We start from the raw sequence: 25,787 nt of genomic DNA, 5'->3' as shown, positions 1-25,787 counted from the left end.
CAGTCACGGCATCCCAGAGATCATTCTCGTGACCCTACGCTGCACTGCCTCAATCACAAGGATGTCCTTCCTCAAATTAGGAGACCAAAACTGTACACAATTCCTAGGAATGCAGGAGGCTGAGGGGTGATTTTATAGGGGTGTATAAAATCATGAGGGGAATAGATGGGATGTATGCACAGAACCTTTTACCTAGTATAGGGGAATCTAGAACGTGGACATAGACTTTAAAAAAATGTAATAGGAACCTGAAGGGCAACTTTGTCACACAGGGTGGAGGGTATATGTTGAATGATCTACCAAGGAGATATTTGAAGCAGGTACTATAACAACATTCAAAGGACATTAGGATAAGTGCATAGATAGGAAAGGTTAAAAGGGATACGGGTCAAACGTGAGCAGGTGGGACTAACCTAGATGTCGCATTTTGGTCGGCATTGGCCTAGTTGTTTCTGTACTCTATGACTCAGGACATGGAAATCCTGAAGCAACGAGTAATAAAGAACAGTAATTTTATTAATTATTCCTTGTATAACTATGCCAGGATGTATCAGTTATTCCATAAAATTTGCTAATTAAATGTTAGGTAGTGCTTTAGATTTTTTAATTTTATTATATATGCTTCATATTTTTTTTTACAGAATTTTAATTAATGATGCATTTCATTCTAATAATTCATAATAATTCATAATAATTTTTATTTAGAGATTGCAGATGCCATATTAAAATAATCTAGATTGAAAAATAAATGCAGAATGCAAGGTGAATATTTCAGTAACAAGTCATTGGCTCTTGCATTTATTAATTAGTAACTTTTTAAATCGTTATGCTTCACCCACTTTCACAAACAATACTGAAAAAATTAGTTGGTTGAGAGTACATTCTCACATGCCCTCATTCTGATTTTATTTGAATAATGCTGATCTCAACCACTGATCAATGCAGCAGGAAATTATATAGCATCCCATGCAAGAGCATTACCTGAGAATATCAAGAAATTATTCACTATGAAGTGGAAAATAAGTTTTCGCTTTTTCACTTTTCTGAGTGACATGCAACTAACCGTTCAGTGGTGAAAGTCGTAAAGCATGTCCAGTGTATTCCAGATATATTCAGCTGTGAAATATGTTCATCCCTACATGTTTGCAGTTGAAACCTAAACTGTCAGGTGACACATCTTCGAGTTGAGTACCTCAACCAAAAGATTTAAGAAAGCCATCTCTTCATATTTTTTATCAGAATATTTTGAAAGCCATCTATTGCTGCATTGCAATTAGAATGGAGAAACAGGGTTCAACCAACAAGATGCTACACAAGGCATACTTAAAATGGATTTGCCTGGGTTTCTCCTATGTCTCCATTCCTCCAACCACCTATCTTACATCCTTAAATGTCTACTTCAGTTATGAACCTAGTTGCATACTTCCATAGATGCATAATAATAATAATAATGGATGGGATTTATATAGCGCCTTTCTAATACTCAAGGTGCTTTACATCGCATTATTCATTCACTCCTCAGTCACACTCAGTGGTGGTAAGCTACTTCTGTAGCCACAGCTGCCCTGGGGCAGACTGACGGAAGCGTGGCTGCCAATCTGCGCCTACGGCCCCTCCGACCACCACCAATCACTCACACACATTCACACACATTCACACACAGGCAAAGGTGGGTGAAGTGTCTTGCCCAAGGACACAACGACAGTATGCACTCCAAGCGGGATTCGAACCGGCTACCTTCCGGTTGCCAGCCGAACACTTAGCCCATTGTGCCATCTGTCGTCCCAAATAGTCCTCTATACAATGTCCTTTCTCTGCCCCTTGATCTCTGCTTTTGATCTATTGGGATGTATGTTTTATTTGATATCCCCGAATCATTGAACATTGTATATTTTGAAATGTTTGTCGTGTTCCAATTGTCAAACGGATTGTCTGATTCATGCAGTCATAATCCTTCAATGTGCAGGAAGGAACTGTAGATGCTGGTTTATACCCAAGATAGACACAAAATGCTGGAGTAACTCAGCCGGTCAGGCAATATCTCTGGAGAAAAGGAATGGATATTATTGATAGGAATTAGAAGGGTTCTGACCCAAAACGTCACCAATTCCTTTTCTCCAGAGAAGCTGCCTGACGCACTGAGTCACTCCAGCATTTTGTGTCTATCTCCTTCAATGTACAGTGTGTCAAAGTATTAATTATAAAATGCTGAAATCTGACCCCATGCACAGCTTGCTATGATTTGGGGGTATTCACATGTTACATATTGCATAACTTCATATATTGCCCTGAGAAATGTCCCTGCATCACTGGTCCTATATAAATCCAAGTTCTTGTTGTTGATTTCCTAACTTCTCCCTTATCAGTGATGAATCTTGCCCCAGTGCTGGAATATATGAGTTCAGTCATATTTGAGGAGATAATCATAGATTTGTGGAATTCTGTAGAGGAAGGGAATAGCGCAAAAGTGTGTACTTCAGGCAAATCCGTGCAGCTATCCGTGCACCTGTTTGCATGATGTAGACACAAAAATGCTGGTGTAACTCAGCGGGCCAGGCAGCATCTCTGGAGAGAAGGAATGGGTGACATTAGGGGTCGAGACAGTCTGAAGAGGGGTCTCGACCCGAAACGACACCCAATTCCTCCTCTCCAGAAATGCTGCCTGACCCGCTGAGTTACACTAGCATTTTGTGTCTATCTTCGGTGTGTATCTGCAGTTCCTTCCTTCAAATTTTGATTGCATGATGTAATAATAATAATAATAATAATAATAATATATCTTTTATTGTCATTGCACGTCAGTGCAACGAGATTTAGTGTGCAGCTCCACTGATGTACAAGAAAGGTAAATAAATACTATACATAAATAAGCACGCTGAATTGATTGACGTGACCATCTGAGGGAGACTGTCCAAAGGGAGTGGGTGGGGGGGCACTCATTAGGGCCGGTTCAGAGCCGCAATTGCTCTTGGGATAAAACTGTTCCTGAGTCTGGAGGTTCGGGCGTAGAAGGCCTTGTAACGTCTGCCGGAGGGAAGTAGTTGAAACAGACCGTGGCAGGGGTGTGATGAGTCCTTATGGATGCTGAGGGCCTTCCTGAGGCACCGCGTGTGGTAGATGCCCTCCAAGGCTGGTAGCTATGTACATAATTGTTTAGCAGTAGCACCTTGATCAGAGATTGATGAAGGCATTGGCCATAATTTCTCAAAGAGATGAGAAGCCAAAATAGATTTAAGCTCCTGAAACTGAAGGTGACAAACCTAACTTTTAACTTCCAGAGTCAGTACTTGTGTATGTTTTCAGGGGGAATGAGTGCAATCTTTTGCTAACTATGACCATGGACAAGTATGTTTGTTAGGTGGTGTTAAAATGTACATGGCAATTGGCAGAAGTGAGATCCCTGAGGAAGTAAGGTATAATAGTACATGAAATTAAATTATAGTAGTCATTATTCTGTAAATTACCGTGTGTATGTTTAATTGTAGCAGAGGCTGTTTGTTATAAATGATGTAAAATGAAGTCATCGTGTAGATGGTATTCTGTTTACTTTTCCTTTCAAAATGAGTAACTACAAGGATAGCTCAGCTACTGTCTAACCAAGGCTGTTATTTGCAGTACAGACAATAAGAGCAGATTGTTGTGTGTTTTATGAAAGAAAACTGGCAGGGAACATAAAAACTGACTGCAAAAGTTTTTATAGATATGTGAAAAGAAAGAGATTAGTTAAAACAAATGTAGGTCCCTTGCAGTCAGAAACAGGTGAGTTGATCATGGGGAACAAGGATATGGCGGACCAATTGAATAACTACTTTGGTTCCGTCTTCACTAAGGAAGACATAAATAATCTGCCGGAAATAGCAGGGGACCGTGGGTCAAAGGAGTTGGAGGAATTGTGTGAAATCCAGGTTAGCCGGGAAGTGGTGTTGGGTAAATTGAATGGATTAAAGGCCGATAAATCCCCAGGGCCAGATAGGCTGCATCCCAGAGTACTTAAGGAAGTAGCTCCAGAAATAGTGGATGCATTAGTAATAATCTTTCAAAACTCTTTAGATTCTGGAGTAGTTCCTGAGGATTGGCGGGTAGCAAACGTAACCCCACTTTTTAAGAAGGGAGGGAGAGAGAAAATGGGGAATTACAGACCAGTTAGTCTAACATCGGTAGTGGGGAAACTGCTAGAGTCAGTTATTAAAGATGGGATAGCAGCACATTTGGAAAGTGGTGAAATCATTGGACAAAGTCAGCATAGATTTACAAAAGGTAAATCATGTCTGACGAATCTTATAGAATTCTTCGAGGATGTAACTAGTAGCGTGGATAGGGGAGAACCAGTGGATGTGGTGTATCTGGACTTCCAGAAGGCTTTCGACAAGGACCCACATAAGAGATTAGTATACAAACTTAAAGCACACGGCATTGGGGGTTCAGTATTGATGTGGATAGAGAACTGGCTGGCAAACAGGAAGCAAAGAGTAGGAGTAAACGGGTCCTTTTCACAATGGCAGGCAGTGACTAGTGGGGTACCGCAAGGCTCAGTGCTGGGACCCCAGCTATTTACAATATATATTAATGATCTGGATGAGGGAATTGAAGGCAATATCTCCAAGTTTGCGGATGACACTAAGCTGGGGGGCAGGGTTAGCTGTGAGGAGGATGCTAGGGGACTGCAAGGTGACTTGGATAGGCTGGGTGAGTGGGCAAATGTTTGGCTGATGCAGTATAATGTGGATAAATGTGAGGTTATCCATTTTGGTGGCAAAAACAGGAAAGCAGACTATTATCTAAATGGTGGCCGACTAGGAAAAGGGGAGATGCAGCGAGACCTGGGTGTCATGGTACACCAGTCATTGAAAGTAGGCATGCAGGTGCAGCAGGCAGTGAAGAAAGCGAATGGTATGTTAGCTTTCATAGCAAAAGGATTTGAGTATAGGAGCAGGGAGGTTCTACTGCAGTTGTACAGGGTCTTGATGAGACCACACCTGGAGTATTGCGTAGTTTTGGTCTCCAAATCTGAGGAAGGACATTATTGCCATAGAGGGAGTGCAGAGAAGGTTCACCAGACTGATTCCTGGGATGTCAGGACTGTCTTATGAAGAAAGACTGGATAGACTTGGTTTATACTCTCTAGAATTTAGGAGATTGAGAGGGGATCTTATAGAAACTTACAAAATTCTTAAGGGGTTGGACAGGCTAGATGCAGGAAGATTGCTCCCAATGTTGGGGAAGTCCAGGACAAGGGGTCACAGCTTAAGGATAAGGGGGAAATCCTTTAAAACCGAGATGAGAAGAAATTTTTTCACACAGAGAGTGGTGAATCTCTGGAACTCTCTGCCACAGAGGGTAGTCGAGGCCAGTTCATTGGCTATATTTAAGAGGGAGTTAGATGTGGCCCTTGTGGCTAAGGGGATCAGAGGGTATGGAGAGAAGGCAGGTACGTGATACTGAGTTGGATGATCAGCCATGATCATATTGAATGGCGGTGCAGGCTCGAAGGGCCGAATGGCCTACTCCTGCACCTAATTTCTATGTTTCTATGTTTCTATGTTTCCCACTCCCGACCCCATGTCCCTGCTGGTGTGCAATGATAGAATCAATAAATTCACTTCATGCCCATCAGAGAGAAAAAAATGAGATATCGTCAGCTAAGGAAACAATTTTTTAATCCTTTAAACTGGGATCAACAATGTATTAAAATGCATTGAGGAAATTAATAGCATTGTTCCTTTAACGTATTGATATAGTTACTCCCACTCATTTATCCTTATATGAGAAAAGTAATGCTGGTAAATCATATTTTTATACTTAATCACTGTTTAGGGATGCTTAGCCTTGTGGTTGCAGGGAAAATATTTTCCAGAATATCATCCAATTTATTTTGATTAAATGGTGTTTTATATTTATAGTAAGGTGTCCTTGGGTGTCCAGAAAGGCGCCAGCAAATAAAATGCATTATTATTATTATTATTATTATTATTATTATTATTATTATTATTATTATTATTATAGTTGATATAATGAGATTTATGACTTTGTATTGGCTACATAAAGTCTAATGATTAATAGATGAACATATAAAAAGGTGGGAGAGGAGGTATGGATTATTATATTTGGATATTAATTTCTAATAATTTCATTTGATTACAAAATTCCCTGTTAATTGTGATGATAATTAATTTGTATTGTTTTTCATACCTCTGTGTGAGAGCACCTTCTGTGCTTCTACTTTCTCAGTTTAATGTGCAAGGAAGCCATACAGACCATCGAGTCCATTCTTGCTCCCAGCAGAGCCCCATTCCCCTCGAGTCCTACAATTTGCTCTATCTCACATGCCCACCAAGTTAGCCATTTATTTTGTTATTTTGCCACGTGTGTGCACATGTTAGACACTTCACTAACCAGCCCATCATACAGCGTGGAAATAGGCCTTTTGGGCCAACTTCCCCACTCCGACCAACATGCCCCATCTACACTAGTCTCATCTGATTGCATTTGGCCCATATCCCTCAAAACCTATCTTATCCTTGTAACTGTCCAAATGGCTTTTAAACATTATGAAAGTACCTGCCACAACTATCTCCTTTGGCAGCTCGTTCCATACACCCACCATCCCTTGTTAAAAATAGTTGCCCCTCAGGGTCCTTTTCAATCTTTCCCCACTCACCTTAAACCAATATCCTATGATTTTTGATTCTCCTACTCTGGTTAAGAGACTGTGCATTCCGGTTTGCGTGGTTTTTCAGTTTGCGTAGTTTTTCTATTTGTGCAAAAAGGGTACACGATAGCGCTATGATTTTTTGCCACATTACTCACCATTCTCCTGTGCTCAAGTGCACCATTTTGTTCCAATCGGTGGTATAGTTTAAAAATAATTAAGGTTTAAAAATCTTTAAAACCGAGCATGCGCAGATTGGTCTTCTCTCCTGTCAGTCAGCGACACGCCGATTGGTCTCTTTTCCTGTCAGTCAGACGCCCCTTCTTGCGCACTGCTCGGCGTCTTTACTAGAGCTGAGGGACGCCCCGCAGTGGCCGGCAGAGGTCTCCAACCGGACGCTATTGTCGGACGGACCAGAAGTGGCGCAGAGCCGGAGATTGGAAGCCGCGCGGAGCTGGAGATGTCGGTCAAACGGAAAGCAGAGAATCTGATCCCAGCGGAGGAGAGCAACCAGTTACTGATCTGCCCGCTGTGTCCCTATCGCACCGCCCCTCCAGCTCCGGCCCCTTCTCCTCTGGTCCCCATCGCTGGCTCCTGCCCCCTCCCCATGAAAACCCACCCCATCCACTCCACACCCTCCCACACCACCCCGCCCACACACCCCACTGCCTCCCACACTCCGCTCCCCCCCACCCTGCCCACACCCCCCCTGCCCACACACCCCCTCCCCCCCCTCCCCCCCCCGCCCCCACACACCCCCTCCCCGCCCACATACAACCCCCTCCCCGCCCACATACAACTCCCTTCCCTCCCACACACACCCCCCTCCTGGCACACCCCCTGCCCACACACCCCATCCGCCCTCACATCCACCCTCCCCCACACCCCCCACACCCCTCCCCTCCCCCACCCACAAACACCCCTCTCCCCCTCCCCCCCCATACTCCCCACACCCCACCCACACCCACACACCCCTCCTCCCACATCCCTCTTCCTCCCTTCCCACACCCCTCACTTCCCACCCCACCCCCCTCCACACCCCACCCCTCCCCCACCTCCTCCTCCCCCCTGCCCCCACACCACTCCCTCCCCCCCTCCTACATCCCCCCAACCCAAACACACCCGCCCTCCCCTCTTCCCCTCCCATACCACATCCCTGCCACACCTCCCCCTGCACTCTCTCCCCCCCCTCCCACACATGAAGAGGAAGGGGAGGGAGTGCCGGGGTATAATGGAAAATGAGCCGTGCCTGCGCAGTTGGGGGCTATGGGTGAGTGGTGGAATATTGTGTTGGGGAATGGGTTGCATTGGGGGACCAGACCTCCCATGTGACAATGGGATCAACGGGTCCCAGTTAGTCTAGTGATCTTAAATAACTCTCTAGATTACCCTTTTTCCTGCAGGGGCGGATCTATTATGAAACTAATGAAGCTTAAACTTCAGGGCCCCTAATCCGGAGGGGCCCCAGAAGCGACTTTACTCCAGATATTCTTCCGATTTAAATCGGAACCCGATTTTTTTGTTTTCCTAGAAATGAATCTGATTTTTCACCTCGACTAAACCCCTCGCCTTGACGAAACTTCACCTCACACTTAAACCTCAACTCACCAAACCTCGCCTTGATCAAACCTCCCACCTCACACATAATCCCTGCCTCGACTAATCGGCGCCTCTCTCCCACCAATTTTTACGACATTCAACCGATCGGAACGAATCTTGGTGCATTCGCAGCGCAGGAGAACGGTGAGTGAACTGGCGAAAAATCGTAGCGCTATTGCAAACCGTTTTTGCGCAAATAGAAAGACCGCCAAACCCGAAGATAACAAGATCAGAGTTTTAGTTATGTATAGATAATTATAAATAATTTAAATCACTATTAACATTTATGACAGAAATTAAAATTTGTGGTGATCTGCCGTGGAACAAATCCGTTGAAGAAGATAACATTGGTTACCCAGACCTTGTTGCTGGTTGCGAACGGGCCCCCATAACAGTTCAAGCTTCAGGGCCCCAAAAATGTAGGTCCACCACTGTATCCACCTGTGCTCCAAGGAATAAAGTCCTAACCTGCTCAACGACTCACTACAGCGCATGTCCTCAAGTCCTAGCAACATCCTCGTAAATCTTCTCTGTACCCTTTTCCATCTGAATAACATCTTTCCTATAGCAGGATGGAAAAAAGGTGAGCATAATATTCCTAATGTGGCCTTGCCAATGTCTTGTGCAATTGTAATATAGCCTCCCAACCTCTATACTCAATGCTCTGACTGATTAAGGCCAATGTGCCGAAAGCCTTCTTGACCACCCTATTTATCTGTGACATCACTTTCAACAAACTATGTACATGTACTCCTAAATCCCTTTTGTTCTACAACACTCCCCAGAGCCCTGGCATTCACTGTGAAGGTCCTGCCTCATTTGACTTCCCTAAGAGCACCACCTCTCACTTAAACTCCATTCACCATTCCTCACCTGCCCAACTGATGAAGATCCTGCGACAATATTTGCTAACCTTCTTCACTATCTACGATGCCACCCACTTTTGTGTCAATGATGTGGGAGGAAACTACAGCACCTGCAAGAATCCCACACAATTGCAGATAGAATATGTAAGCTCCATGCAGACTGTAACTGAGGTAAGGAATGAAGCTTGGTCACTGGAGTTGAAGTAGCGGCACTAATTGGTGAACTACCACACTGCCTTTATGGATTTGCTCATCTCCACCACTTCCATTGCTTTTTTTGCTGGAATTGAGATGGCCCCTTTTGCTACTTTCAGCTGGAACTCCACAGCTCTGTTCTGGTGAGTAACCAGCTGGTTCCAAGATGGATAAATAAAGAATGTTGTCATTAATCTTAAACCAGAAAAGAAATGGCCATGGACTGATGGTTAAATATCAGTATACTAACACACACCTTGGATTTTGATAATATAAGGCACACATTGTATAAGTAATTGGATGAGCCTGTCTTCGCACAGCACTTTGAAGTCAATCGGTACATTTTTCAAATCACCGTTGCGGGAAAAGTGCCAACCCAATATGCTCACTACAATTGCCCGCAAATGGCGGTGAGAGAATGATTGTTAATTCGATTTAGTCGTGCTATTTCGGAGGGAAATATTGATCAGGATATTATGAATAACTTCAGTTCCCCTAAAAATTGTGTCAGAACATCTTTTTATATTTATCTGAGAGAGCAGGTCTAGCCTCAGTTTAATGTCTCAGTTCAAAAGATGGCACTGCCAACAACTCCCTCAGTGTTGCAGTGAAGTGTCAGCCTTGACATTTGTGCTATGGAGTCGAACCCAAACCCTCAACCTGGGAGAGTTGAGAAGTAAAGGGCCTGTCCCACTTACGTGTCCTTGGCACGCAAACTACGCGACCTCATGGTCGCGTTGAGGCACACGGGCATCGTGTGGCCGCGCGGGGCTGGTCCCACTGAGAAGCGCGGAGGGGTATGTAGTTGTGCGCGACATCGCGCGGGGCTCCGAAATTTTTGTAGCGAACAAAATCTTCGCGCGCCAACGGCCTGTCGCGGAACTGATGGCCAAAGTGGGACAGGCCCAAGACCCTGGCGCGACGCAACGTCTCACCTTCAACAGCATCAGAAGCAGGTAAACGATCGCTGAACTCGGCCTGGGGCTCACGGCCGTTGCGGTCCGGATCCGCCCCCACTTCTACTCTCAGAGCGGGGCCAAGAAAATTGAAGATAGACACAAAATGCTGGAGTAACTCAGCGGGACCGGCAGCATCTCTGGAGAGAAGGAATGGGTGACGTTTTGGGTCAAGATCCTTCTTTCAGACTGAAGAAGAGTCTTGACATGAAACGTCACCCATTGCTTCTCTCCAGAGATGCTGCCTGTCCCGCTGAGTTACTCCAGCATTTTGCATCTATCTGAGGTTTAAACTAGTATCTGCAGATTCCTCCGACATACTATGAGGGCGAATCTGATATGTCCCAGCATCTCCATGTTACTAGGAGAAGAAAGTAACTAATATTATTTCAGGGAATAGAATGCGATAAATTGGAAATAATGAAGAATATTCATTGACCTGCTTGTTGATGATATTACAATAAATAAAAGAGGCTATTATTATCCCACTCCTGGTTTACTGAGCTAAATTAAACAATGAAATAGTCAACTCGGACTCTTGTGGAAAATGTACAATAAATAAAAGAATGTTGTTTAGTCTATGATGAAATATGGATAAATATTTTATTCATACAGTTCCTCATATGTTATCTATTTATTTTAATTTTAGTAAATAAAGAAATGTTTTTCCGTGATCTCCGAGCTGTTTCCCTCTGCTGTGACCCTCTCCAATCTGTAACTTGCATTCTCCATTCTGAATTTTAATACTCCCTTTCTATGTAAGCAATTTGGCCTGAGAGCCTAGCTCGCAGTTTGGGAGAATCTCATGCGATGTACAGTACATTGTCTGATGAAATGGCTGCTTTAACAACCTAATTTTAAACTTCATGTTTTGTATGAAATGCATGGCTCTGAAAGTAATAAATGATCGTAGTTTTGTACATGTTTGAGAAAGAACTGCAGATGCTGGAAAATTCGAAGGTAGACAAAAATGCTGGAGAAACTCAGCGGGTGAGGCAGCATCTATGGAGAGGAATAGGCGATGTTTCGGGTTGAGACATGATTTTGTACATGATTTATCAGCTAGTCCTGCCCATGTTATCTATTTGATCGTGTTAAAAAAAATGGATGAATCAGTTTGGTTCGCTTGAGATATTTCTGTAGATTTAATAATTGTTAACTCCAAATTAATTAAAAGCTATTTTTACTGGTAGACAATTGAACCATGTAAATACTGTAGGTTTTGCCATTTCAATAAACCTATTGCCGATTGATTTTAACACATGGATAGATTTGCACAAGTTAAGAATCCTTAATCAGGATCCTGTGTTGGCGTTCTGCTGAAAAAAATCGCTGAGTTCATATTTAAACGGCAAGACTATTTCACATTGCAGTCATTCAGTCTTCCCAGTGGTGAATGCCCTGGGATCCTTTCCACTGTGCCTGGAGCGAAGAATTCCTTTAGTTTTAATGGCTTGTCACTCAACTAATTTTCTGACCACAAAATAAATGTGGTGGCACATGATGATGCCATTCTATCCTGTTCGCCCAAGGACAATGCAAGGGTACTGTATAAAACTGCCTACAAGCTTCTTAATCTTCAGCTCCACTCCTCGGTTTAAGGTGAAGGGGAAAAGATTTAATAGGAATCTGAGGGGTTACTTTTTCACAAAAAGGGTGGCGTGTGTGTGGAACAAGCTGCCAGAGGAGGTAGTTGAGGCGGGGACCATAGCAACATTTAAGAAGCAATTAGACAGGCACATGAATAGGACTGGTTTGTGGGGATATGGACCAAACGCGGGCAAGTGGGAGTAGTGTAGCTGGGACATGTTGGCTGGTGTGCGCAAGTTGGGGCGAAGGGTCTGTTTCCACACTGTATCACACTATGACTATGGAGAATAGTCATTCATTTGTGTTTCAAAATATCATGCTTTATTAGCTCGTGGAATTTCAAAACACTTTTACAATATAATCGGAGTAATTTCTTTATTTTGTGCATCTTTCATTGTTAATCATTCGGCTTGGTTCTCCTCCTTGATCAAAAATAAATTTGTGGGCCACTGTCTAAGAATAATACCACATTAAAAGTTGTTTTTTTCTGCTATGTGTTCAAGTTCAAGTTCAAGCGAGTTTATTGTCATGTGTCCCTGTATAGGACAATGAAATTCTTGCTTTGCTTCAGCACACAGAACATAGTAGGCATTTACTACAAAACAGATAAATGTGTCCATATACCATGATATAAATATATACACACATGAATAAATAAACTGATAAAGTGCAAATAGCAGAAAGTGGTTATTAATAATCAGAGTTTTGTCCGAGCCAGGTTTAATAGCCTGATGGCTGTGGGGAAGTAGCTATTCCTGAACCTGGTTGTTGCAGTCTTCAGGCTCCTGTACCTTCTACCTGAAGGTAGCAGGGAGATGAGTGTGTGGCCAGGATGGTGTGGGTCTTTGATGATACTGCCAGCATTTTTGAGGCAGCGACTGCGATAAATCCCCTCGATGGAAGGAAGGTCAGAGCCGATGATGGACTGGGCAGTGTTTACTACTTTTTGTAGTCTTTTCCTCTCCAGGGCGCTCAAATTGCCGAACCAAGCCACGATGCAACCGGTCAGCATGCTCTCTACTGTGCACCTGTAGAAGTTAGAGAGAGTCTTCCTTGACAAACCGACTCTCCGTAATCTTCTCAGGAAGTAGAGGCACTGATGAGCTTTTTTGATAATTACGTTAGTGTTCTCGGACCAGGAAAGATCTTCAGAGATGTACACGCCCAGGATTATCCCAACATAGATTCATTTCCCTTCGCCTCTGCCAATGCCTTTTCCTTGCTCATAGAGTAATAGCCCTGTCTCACGGTAGGAGCTGACCCACGAGGTACCCCGAGTGAAAGACTCATGGTTGTGTACGAGATCCCAAGTGTATTGAATTGAATTGAATTGAATTGAATTGATTAAGAGTTTAACCGTGTTCCCACGGGTATGACAAGTTTGCTGTTTTCTGCGATGTTCCAAGTTCATCTCCCGAGTTATACTGCAAGGAAACAGACCTTTTGGCCCAAATTTCCTCTGCTGACCAAGAAGCCTCATCTTCGCTGGTCTCACCTGCCCGCGTTTAGCCCATTTCCCTTGAAACCTTTCCTATTCATGTACCTATCCAAATGAGTTTTAAACATTGTTGAATGGTATCTGCCACATCTACCTCTTCTGGCAGCTCATTCCATGTACCCAGAACCCTCTGTGTGAAAAATTTGCCCCTCATGTTCCTATTAAATCTTTTCCCACACACCTTATTTTGAATATATTATTTGGAAGAAGGGACTCATTCGTTGCTTTGTGTCATCCTCATCCTCTCCAAGTATAACTATTCCAGGCTGCTGTGAAGCTCAGCGGGTGCAGCAGCATCTATGGAGCGAAGGAAATAGGCAACGTTTCGGGCCGAAACCCTTCTTCAGACCTTCTTCAGACATTTCGGCCCGAAACGTTGCCTATTTCCTTCGCTCCATAGATGCTGCACCCGCTGAGTTTCTCCAGCTTTTTTGTGTACCTTCGATTTTCCAGCATCTGCAGTTCCTTCTTAAACAGGCTGCTGTGAGATGGGTTATTCATCAAATGCAGGATGGTAATGATACATGTAACTAGCTCAGGCTAGAGAGGGAAGAATTCATGGAGAAGCCACTTCTCAGCCCAATTATTCTTTTACTTACTTACGTAGGTCATGATTTGTGCTATTGTTTACAGTACTGCCCATTTTACTACCCACTGCTGGACCACTGGGCATTACTGAGGTCCCTAATCCCATCTGTATCTTGCTGTGAAACTCTGAACCCCCGACCACAAATTGTTGCCAAATCTGTGAAGGAGGCAGGTGATGGATAAAAGATTTGCCTCATTACTACTCTGTCTAGAAGGAGCATTGAACGTATTTTGTTTCTCCCATTAGATATCCTTTAAAGCCACAAGCGAGTGTCTGTTGATAAACCCAGTTGTTTATGCCTAGACCTTGTACGTGTGGCCTTTTTTGACTAACTTTTTCTCCAATAGTGTTAATGCCGAATATAAACTTGACATTCCCTGCTACTTGTGAATTATTCAACGGCTGCACTGGCAATAAATGATGTTATATATACTCCTGTGAAGTGCTTTGGGATGTTTGGTTAAAGGCTTTATATAAATGTAAGTTGTTGCATCAATCTTTGACTGCTATCTTTCAGCAGAACTGTGACAAGCAACCCCAATATTTAAACCATGAGCCATTTTCTCACGGGAAACCATTTTGAACCACGGTTCTTTGAAATCCCTTGGACAGGAATTGTGTTTGAATCACTAATTAGTGTAGTTTAGAGATATATCATGGAAACAGGCCCTTCGGCCCACTGAGTCCATGCCGGCTATTGATTACCCGTTCACACGGAGTCTGTGTAATCCCACTTACGCATCCACTTCCTACAATTTATAGCAGGACAATTTATAGAGGCCAATTAGCCTACAAACCTGCACGTCTCTGGAATGTGTGAGGGAACTGGAGCACCCACCCAGTCACAGGGAGAATGTGCAAACTCCACACAGACACAACCCAAGGTTAGGAACAAACCCATGTCCCTTGTGCTGTGATGCAGCAGCTCTGCACCACTGTGCTACATTTGCATGAAATAATTGTCCAGGCCAAATGAGCTATCAAGTTGTGATTCTTGTGTCTCCATTATTGAGGGAGAATGCAAAAGGGCCTTGGGCAGAAATAGACCCTCCAAATTACCACAGAACACCGGAATTGATTTGGAAATGGTAAGGATATATATCTAAATGTTCTGGGAAGCATATTGTTTATGAATTCAGAACTGGGGCATGAGAAAGAATTTTGTTTAAAAAAACATGGCCACTTTTATTTGAGTAAATAATCCACCTCTACAGAAATCCGAACAAGTAGCTTGAGAAAGGAAACATTTTTTAGTTCAGGCACAGCAAACTATCTTCATCCATGTCTTCAACTAACATAGGTCAGTGATGAAAGGGAGAGTGATACTTGAGGCCGAATGTTAATAACACGTGTCATTGTTGTTATACTGATGTAGTGCATGTTACTTTAAAATGACATTCTGGGAAGACTTTGTAACAATAAATAAGGACAGCATCCTTTTTAATTGGTGCAAAGATAGCAGTGGTATCATTTTGTTGAAAATGTACACTGGATTTCAGATCTGAATGATCTAAACTTTGTTGCTTGATTCAGTTCTATTTGTAGTTCACCCGAGCGTTAAATAATGAATTAGAGCAGGTGATAAATCTTTGTTTTATTAGTGAACTTGTAATTAATGAATGATCTGCTACTTAGTGGAGCTTAATTTTGTCTATTTTTTTTTTTTAATTCACCTTTATTTCTTGCTTTAAATTGCAAGAATGTCAAAATGTGTTTCCCATTAGACCAGAAAGATGCTTTTAGGAGCTAATTTTACCTTGTACCGAAGGACATGTGCAATATCGTACATTCATTTTGCTCTATTAGTGACCCGGTTTGGGCTCCACATTAATGAGACCAGACTTCTGTAATGTGTGAATCCCAGAAGCCTAAGTTCTTTGTGTGATTATTGAGAAATTGCACAGAACATTGAGTTATTATGTATGTGCTAACTGTACTCTGATTCTTGCTGCATTGCAGCTATGGAACAGATGAATTCAGCTGATAGCTTTCGAGGCTGCAGTGTCCCATTTTTTCTGAGCTGCAGGTATGACCTGAAGAACATCATTTAAAATGTCCTTCCTAATTTGTCTTTCGTGTGTAAAACAAAAAGATTTCATTTATCTTGTTGGAAGCGATCTCCGTGATTCAGTGGCTGCATTCCATGAGTGGCATAAATGTAAGAGCAAGGCACAGAAGTCGGCAACCTTTATAACTGTGGCTCACTGGGCCCTGCCCATGGGAAGGATAAATATTGAACTCAAATGAATTCGTAATAAAAAGTTTTCAAGGTCAATATTCTTTATTCTGGCCTTGTGCAGTGATTTTGATTATAATATTTTGTCATTCTGGATCAGTGCTGATCTAACAGTGCAGCAGCTGAAAATCGTGACTTACAGCAGTACTCAATACCTCCTAGTGGTTGGTTGCTGAGCAGCAGCGAAAATACATTTGCCGTAGGTTACCCGAGATGTCTTCCATGTAATCAGGACACTTAAAAGGAAAACAACATCAGATATATTTTTAAAAAATAGGAAATTAGTTTGGGCTATACAACAGTTTTGACCTGTTTAGTTAATATCATATTTGTGATGGTGATATTTTGCTGGTGTCAGGAATTCCTCTCTGTTTTATTAGGAGGAGTTCAGAGGTCAAAAGAGATCAGGGAGAAATTTATAGGGGGTCTGTAATCACATTTTAATATTTTTATTTGCTTGACGATGTTAATTGCCTGACTCTGTTGTATTAGTTGTAGACCTTCCACCACCTGCAACCTCCGGCAACCACCTTCAACTAGCATCGCAACCGGCTTCGACTAAAAAATTACCAATTTTTAAAACGGCAACCTATTTTTAGTCGCGGCCGGTTTTGAATTTTTTGAAATAATCGCCGGAACATAGAAGAAGCGGAAACCACTTTCGTCCATTAGGGAGACTGACAAAAACCTCCGGGAACCGCACGGAAACCTTGGGTGGGGCGCAAAGTCTCCAGAGGTTTCCGTTCAAGTTTCCTAAGTGGGGCAGGGGCATTAGACACTGGAACAGGAGGAAACAATGTTGGCCCTTTGAGACAGCTCTACCATCCATCAAGACCAGGACTGATCTTTTGTCTCTGTGCTTTATTCCTGCAATATTCCATATTCCCCGATCCTCTGAATATCCAAAAATCTGTCAGTCTCTGTTTATGGATGAACTCAATGACTGACTCTCCAAAGCCCTTTGTGGTAGAAAATTCCAAAGTTTTGTTCAAGTCCTGCGTGGCCTACCGTCCATTCTGAGACTGTGACCACTCATTCTAGTGTAGGAAACTGCAGATGTTGGTTTAAACCAAAGATAGACACAATGCTGGAGTAACTCAGTGGGACAGGCAGCATCTCTGGAGAGAAGGAATGGGTGACGTTTCGGGTCAAGACCCTTCTTCAGAATGAAAAGCCTTTTTCTAAAAAAAAAGATTGTAAAACCATACCTCCTTTTTAAATGTCCCCATTAAATTAAACATGTTCGTTGTGGTGGTTTTACAAGAGACTTCTAAAATGGTGAATAATGATGTAAATAAGTTTACACCAGAAAATCAAGAGCTATTTCATTTTAGATGATGGCAGGCCTCCGAACTATGCAAACCAAATGAGAACCAAGTTAGTTGAAAATGGAACCCAAGTATTTTATGAATTAATGTGTCATGAAAACAAACTTTCATTAAAACATCAATATTGAACATATAGACAGAAAATGCTGTAGTAACTCAGCGGGACAGGCAGCATCTCTGGAGAGAAGGAATGGCCGACATTTCGGGCTGAGAGCCTTCTTCAGATTTCCATCTCCAGGCCCAATAATGTTCCTGCCATTTTCAAGATGAGAATAGGCCAAAAATGTATTTTACTTTTAAATATTGCATTATATTAATCTGAGTTCTGAACTTCAAATCTACATATTTGACTTCAACTGGAATAGGACTGGTTATCAGACAGGGAGTGCCTATGCTGCGGTTTTGGACAATTAACCTGCTGCTGAGGTTAAATTTCAACCCACTGTATAATTTCTGTTCTGTGCTGTAATTGGAATATTTCCCCACAAATGAAAGGCAATATTACAATATAAATTGTTGATTGTAATTGATGTATTTTATTTCCTACTAAACTTTATTTCATTCACTCCCAGGATTGTTGAGCCTGTCATGCCTTTTAAAAATCATTGGAATCCAGGTTATTATTGTTGATTTTGCTGACAAGACACTCCAGGAGTGAATGATTTGCTTGTATGAAGCTGAGCAACTCACATTTTTGATAATGCTTTCTTCTCTTGTTTTCAATAGTTTTTATTTTTGTTGCAACCTCTAATGCAGCAGCATTAGTTATTTTCTACCTGCCCACATACATGTATGCACGCAGTTCATTAAGGCTCCAGGACGAGATATTCCAAGTACCTTTGCCTTTGCTTTTAAGTAAATTAGACAATAGACAATAGACAATAGGTGCAGGAGTAGGCCATTTGGCCCTTCGAGCCAGCACCGCCATTCAATGTGATCATGGCTGATATTCCCCAATCAGTACCCCGTTCCTGCCTTCTCCCCATATCCCCTGACTCCGCTATTTTTAAGAGCCCTATCTAGCTCTCTCTTGAAAGCATCCAGAGAACCTGCCTCCACCGCCCTCTGAGGCAGAGAATTCCACAGACTCACCACTCTCTGTGAGAAAAAGTGTTTCCTCGTCTCTGTTCTAAATGGCTTACTCCTTATTCTTAAACTGTGGCCTCTGGTTCTGGACTCCTCCAACATCGGGAACATGTTTCCTGCCTCCAGCGTGTCCAAACCCTTAACAATCTTATATGTTTCAATAAGATATCCTCTCATCCTTCTAAACTCCAGAGTGAACAAGCCCAGCTGCTCCATTCTCTCAGCATATGACAGTCCCACCGTCCCAGGAATGAACCTTGAAAACCTACGCTGCACTCCCTCAATAACAAAAATCAAATGTTGTTCTTCAAATTATTATGTTTGTCACACAAATACATTGGCTGTTTTCCATTACATAGTCCCTTATGGTTTAAATGTAAATCAGGTTTAAATGATAGCATGCTATGAATTAACCAGTGCAGTAAATTTCTGTCAGAAATTAACCATGTTAATTTCCCACCTGTCCTTGGCACAATGCGACCCAGGTCAGGTTAACAACATTAGGCTTGTTTGAACCCTGAAGGCTGACTGACTTGCCTTCCAATGCAGTGGGGTAGTCATCAGGACAAGAGACACGCCAGCAATAGAAGGAAGGGGCTGCGATCAGCCACTGGCCATCCTAAAAAATAGTTTTAACATTTAGAAGAGAAGGGGGCAAGGTCACCTGGAGAAGGACATTTGTTGCTCCAGTCGCCATAGACATATAAAAATGCAGATCCTTTTGGACCTTGTATAGGAAGGGTCTGCAGAGAGACACAAAATGCTGGATTAGCTCAGCGGGACAGGCAGCATGTCCGGAGAGAAGGAATAGGTAACGTTTCGGGTCGAGACCTTTCTTCAGACCTTCTTCCTACACAAGGAACTGCAGATGCTGGTTTACACCAAAAACTGAGTCTGAAGTCTCGACCCAAAACGTCATCCACTTCTTTTATCCAGAGATGCTGCCTGTCCCTCTGAGTTACTCCAACATTTTGTATCTATCATTTTGGATCTTATCTGGTCCTGATCCACATCACTTTTGGATTAGTCAATAGGAAAGTTACTGCCATTTCCGGTTCAGATTATACAGGAAAATGTATAGTTTGGTCCAGATAAAGGGGGTGGGAGATTGCAACCTTCACGTGGTCCGCCCTGTTTCGACGAATGCAATCAACCTGACGGGCGTGGCGTGCGTCCAGATAAAGATATCAGGTCCTGACATGCGCCCCTAGAAATAGATCTGGCTTGACTTGCAGGGCAAGAAAGTGAAATTGTCAGCTTCTGGGATGAGTGGTGGGTAATTTGAGCTGAATTTCTTTACTCACTTGCCTGGTTTCTGCTTGGCAGGGGATGAAAGGTCTCAGATCACAGTGGGAAATTGATTCCCCAAACTGTTTCTCAGACTGAATTGATATTGTTCACAAGCAAAAAGTTAATTACTGGCTTCTTGATACTGGCTATTTAAACTTCACTCATTCTTCTTGTATTTTTCTTCCACAGGTTTAGCCGGGAATCCTGTGGATCTTGAAAACAGAAAACAGACTTTTGGTCAAAACTTTATACCTCCAAAAAAGCCAAAAACTTTCCTCCAGTTAATCTGGGAAGCACTACAAGATGTGACCCTTATCATCCTAGAAATTGCAGCCATTATTTCCTTGGGTCTCTCATTTTATCAACCACCTGGAGAGAGAAGTGAAAGTGAGTAAAGTATCTTACTTGATCATTTGGTTGCCAGATTAAATGTTGAGTGGAAACAATGTACCCATAAAATTAGTTATGATGATGAAATTATGCAATTAACTGACTGATGATCCAAAAAGAATCAGTGAACCAGATTAAACCCATTGACTAAATATAGCCAAACTAAGATTCCGTTACATTTTTATAAGGTTCCTGCAGACCAAAGTCGATGAAATATTTGGTAATGTACCTCCTACTTGCTGGTATTTCACAGAGCTATTCATCGCTGTTACTGGTGGAGAAATCTATTACCTCTCATGTGCCTGATGACCTTTCACCCTGTAGCGTCAGTTTCCCTGGTTGACCCACAACTGAATGTCACAGATCTGATTCTTTCTTTCTTTAAAGCTCTTTCACATGTTTGTGTATATTAATCCAGAGCATTTTTATTACCCAGCTTTGGTCACACATTAAAACTGCACAAACTGAGTTATGTATGAACATCCAAATTAGACACAGAAGTAGGCCATTCAGCTCTTGAGCCTGCTCTGCCATTCAGTAAGATTGTGGCTGATCTGAATGTAAATCTCCTACCAATGCCATATGACAACCCCCTCTTGCCTGTGTTCACCTGTAACCTGCCACATTTTGTCCTGCCTCTCCTCTCCCCCAGCTTTCTCCACCATGGGCACACGCACACACACTCAGACACGCACACACACACGCACACACTCAGAGAGAGAGAGAGAGACACACACACACACACACTCAGACACACACACACACACACACACACACACACACACACACACACACACACACACACACACACACACACACACACACACACACACACACACACACACACACACACACACACACACACACAAAAGGTGCTGAAATATCAGCAAAATATCACCTATCCAGGTTCCCCAGAAATGTGGCCTGACCCAATAAGATACTCCAGCACTTTATGACTAATCTTTCACCCGTTTGTTTATCAAATATCCATCCACTGACTTTTAAAGGTGAATGCTGGTTTTACAGATTCTCTCACTAAAGGAAATATATTCTTTACATTCACTCTGTCAAGTCCTCTGAGATGGTCTTCTATTGGCAAACCATTTGTCTCAATATCCTTTACTGTTATAAAATCTATTCTCCACCTAATTCTTGTGTCTACTCATAAATCTGTGTTTTCTGAGCATTGGACTCGTGTAACTCAGACAGACCTTGTGTCTCAACCACTGCCCTCTGCCACCCTGTAAGGTGCAGGTTGTTTCACCTTGGGCCCTATCCCTCCTATAGGATTTCCAATGTCATGCCCAGAGCAAGGTGCAGGCTCAGTGAAGTTCAAACTTCCAATGCAAATTAGTCCATAATGGGTACAAATACCGGCCTATAATACTCAATCTATAGGTCTTCCCGCTTTTTCATACACAATTTTGTCTTGGTAATGGCAGATTTTCTCCAAAATTGCAGGTAAAAACCATTTGTTTTTTTTAAACTTATTCTGGGATGTGGGCATCAATTTCTGGGTTGCTTGCCAGGCCATTTCAAAAGGCAGTCAAGAGCACTCAGCATTGCTGTTAGTGTAAAGGCGCACACAGGCTAGAATGTGTGAAGATGCTACATTTCCTTCCATGAAGGGCTAGCACATTTCAATTCGCACAAACTGACACATTTAAAAAACATTTCTCTTACTTACAGACTGTTTCCACTCATCCCTCAAATAACTCTTGTACTCTAGCCATTCTTATTGGTATTGAATTGAATTGAATTGAATCCTTTATTTGTCATTCAGACCTTTCGGTCTGAACGAAATGCTGTTGCCTGCAGCCATACATGTAATAATAACAACACACAATAAACACAAATTAACATCCACCACAGTGAGTTCACCAAACACCTCCTCACTGTGATGGAGGCAAAAGTCTTAGAGTTACTGTCTCTTCCCTCCTCTTCTCCCTCTGCGCCGAGGCGATACCCCACCGGGCGATGGTATCAGTCCCGCGGTTCAAGCTCCGCGGCCCGGGGGTGGTCGAAGCTGCCGCCCTCCAGTCCAGCGGACGCAGCTGTTGCAACGGGTGCTCCGGAAAACAGGCACCAGCCTGTGACCTGCGAGCTCCCGACATTGTCATCCACTGGCCCGCGGCCGAGCCCCGGATCCAGGTCGCCGCCGCCAGAACGCCGCCTCAGCCACCGGAGCACCGTCTCCGCCCCGCACCGGGCCGCCCACACGGCAACGGCAACGGCAACGTCTCAGCCCCGCACCGGGCTGCCCCCACGGGAGCACCTTCCAGCCGGGAGCCGGTCCGCCCTCACCGGAGCGCCTTCCAGCCGGTAGCCAGGCCACCCACACGTCTCAGCCCCGCACCGGGCTGCCCCCACGGGAGCGCCTTCCAGCCGGGACCCAGGCCGCTCACACGGGAGCGCCTTCCAGCCGGTAGCCGTGCCGCCCGCATCCAGTCATACATTTTTTTGTTGCTATTTTGAACCATTTGACTTTCCAATTGACACAGTGCTCCAGTATGTTCTGAGTAAATGGTAAAAGACATGAAAGGAGAGCACTTTGCTATGTTGCTGCTGCCCATTGCCTTTGTAGCAGATCCTTTCACATGAAAGGCGCCAGGTAGTTTTGCCTTGACAGCTATTTCATCATGCTATGCTGCATCTTTGCCCCATCAAGCTGGACATTTATTGTGTAACTTGACATTCTGCAATAAGATTGCTCCAAAAGACAAAGTGAATTTATTCCCAGCGAGCACAGTGATTCTCACAGGGCATCAATAGATGATTTCTGTAGCTTCACTAAATATTAGGTAGCAAGCATATTATTGAGATTTTTTTATTAGCTGTTGGTTTATTTATTTATGGACTATACACATTTAAAGCAATTGGAACACTTTCCCAGAAGATTGAGTAACATAGTATTCATTTTTTCCCTTAGCCATAAAACTGTATTTGTTCATGTTAGGTACTTTGTACTCTACTCGTTGAAAAGTCAGCACACGTTTTAAATCATTACAACAATTTCTGACAGCCCCATTGATTTTTTTCAAATATCCAAATGTTTCAACAAGCAACTTGGTCATACCTTTGGAATTTATCTTCAGCATCCAAGTTTGTACCATGGTCATTGTCCTTCCTCTGTTAACTGATGATTAGTAGCATGCTTTGGAATTCTAGAGGAAGATTTGGCTATTTCAGGGATCCATGTGACAGGGGCTGAGAAAGGGGCATGTTAAATCTGTTCAAAGTCAAAGTATCCTTTATTGTCATTCAGACCTTTCGATCTGAACGAAATTTCGTGCCTTGCAGTCATACATATAATAAAAATAACAAAAACACACAATAAACACAAATTTAACATCCACCACAGTGAGTCTACCAGGCACCTCCTCACTGTGATGGAAGGCAAAAGTCTTAAAGTCTTTGTCTCTTCCCTCCTTGTTCTCCCTCTGCGTTGAGGCGATCCAGGCTTCCGATGTTGTGACCCCGCCGGGTGATGGTAAGTAAGTAAGTCCCGTGGTTGAATCCGAGCTCCGCGAACGGGCCGGTTTAAACTCCGCGGCCCGGGGTGGTTGAAGCTGCCGAAGTTGCCGCCCTCCAGACCAGCGGACGAAGCTGTGACCTGCGAGTTCCCGACGATGTCGTCCACTGGGCCCGCGGCCGAGCCTCCGAAGTCGGGTCACCGCCGCCAGAACGCCGCCACAGCTCCGCAGTCGGGTCACCGCCGCCGGAATGCCACCACAGCTCCGCAGTCGGGTCACCGCCGCCGGAACGCCGCCACAGCCCCGAAGTCGGGTCGCCGCCGCCGGAACGCCGCCACAGCCCCGCAGTCGGGTCACCGCCGCCGGAACGCCGCCACAGCCCCGAAGTCGGGTCACCGCCGCCGCCGGAACGCCGGAATGCCACCACAGCTCCGAAGTCGGGCCGCCGCCGGAACGCCGCCACAGCCCCGAAGTCGGGTCGCCGCCGCCAGAACGTCGCCACAGGGTCGCCGCCGCCAGAACGTCGCCACAGGGTCGCCGCCGCCAGAACGTCGCCACAGCCCCGAAGTCACCAGTGCAGACGGAGACGGAGATGGGGGGATACGACAAGAAAAAGTCGCATCCCCCAAAGGAAGAGACCAAAAACATGTTTCCCCCACCACCCCCCTCCACACATACACAACCTAATAAACTAAAATTAACAAAAATTAACTAAAACAGGACAAAAGAAAAAAACATCAAAAAGAAAAAACAGATGGACTTTGCATCATGAGGCTGGGCTGATTTTAGTTCCCAACTTCTATCTATACATGATCGCATACCATCCTCTTCTCACTGTGTTCCCCACGCATCTTAATCTCCCTAAAATGGTCGGAGTTCATTTGAGGAATAGATCGTGACCAGGAGACTGGGAATAACTCAAATGTACTTCCTCAAAGTAGTGTAATGGGAACTTGTGTGCAAACTTGTTTGTCATCTGTCTTAAAATCTTTGTCTGGTTTGGTGTCAGAGTTTGTTTGATTGCAGTCTGGTGAAGTGCTTTAGGATGTTTCAAGTATTAAAAGTGCTTTAAAAACAGAATTTTTGTTGTGTGAAAATTGCCAGTAGTGTTAACCTGCCTCACAGTCAAGCAGGTCAAAATGATCAATTGTATGTGAAATAATTTTAAGATGAAGAACCTGTGAAGAACCACATAAAATCCTTTATTACTTGCTGCTCCTACGAAACCTAAATGCCAGTGGCACATATCAAAGAGGAGGAGTGCTTACTAGTCACAGAGGATTAGGTGTGGAATGTGAAAGATTAGAGCGGGTGGCTGTTAATTGAACTTTCATAAGAACCGCAAGCAATAAAGGATTTACTTTTGCTTTTTGTTTGCCTTTGATCATCTCAATCCTCACTTGATGTGACAAAAATGGTGCTGTTGGTTCACTCCAAGCAGTTTCTTTCATTTAGATTTTGATGGATCCAGAGAGAAGAGAGGCTCCAAGATGAAATGGCTTGAGAACTAAGGACATGTGTTCCTCTCAAACATACTTAGCTTAGGTGACATTTATTTTTAATGCCGCATTGCAAAATATTACTTTCTGTGAGATATCCATTTTAATTTTCAATCCACTATCACCATCTCCTAATGTAATCTTATTCATTGCTATACCCATCACTCAACAAAATAATGATTCCAAAGGATGATTTTGGTTTAACTCACCCTCAAGTTCGGACACTGTTTACTGTTTTGAAGAAAGTGATTAAGCTTGTTATAATCAACATTACTTGATTGCCTTGAAATCTCGAAATGGAAAACCATTCCACAACTCGTTCAATTTATATTTAACCCATCAAAGCTGGGGAGTTCAACAGGGCTAGTTTGAAAGGGTCATTTCCAAACTATTCCCCAGCACATCTCCCGCGGCACAAGAGGATCAAATGCTCTTGACCATGCGACTCCACCTTCAAAGATGCACATTGCTCCATCCCGAGCCCACACTTTGGAAAATCAGATTGCATGGCTGTGCTCTTTCTTCTTGCTTATAAGTGGTGAC

The 25,787-nt window shown here is 43.4% G+C and overlaps 1 protein-coding gene across 1 annotated transcript in view; it reads left to right on the top strand.

Annotated features, from left to right (window-relative positions):
* Window positions 1-25,787, top strand: part of LOC116983474 (plasma membrane calcium-transporting ATPase 2-like) — an 847,186-nt gene that overhangs the window by 562,149 nt on the left and 259,250 nt on the right. The window contains exon 5 of the mRNA XM_033037261.1: window positions 20,072-20,269. Coding sequence (XP_032893152.1) covers window positions 20,072-20,269 — 198 coding nt within the window. The remainder of the gene's footprint in view (window positions 1-20,071; window positions 20,270-25,787) is intronic.

Source organism: Amblyraja radiata, chromosome 18 (genome assembly GCF_010909765.2).
Source record: "Amblyraja radiata isolate CabotCenter1 chromosome 18, sAmbRad1.1.pri, whole genome shotgun sequence".
NCBI lineage: Eukaryota > Metazoa > Chordata > Chondrichthyes > Rajiformes > Rajidae > Amblyraja > Amblyraja radiata.
The sequence above is the reverse complement of the archived record's forward strand: the minus strand, read 5'-3'. Positions and strand labels throughout refer to the sequence as shown.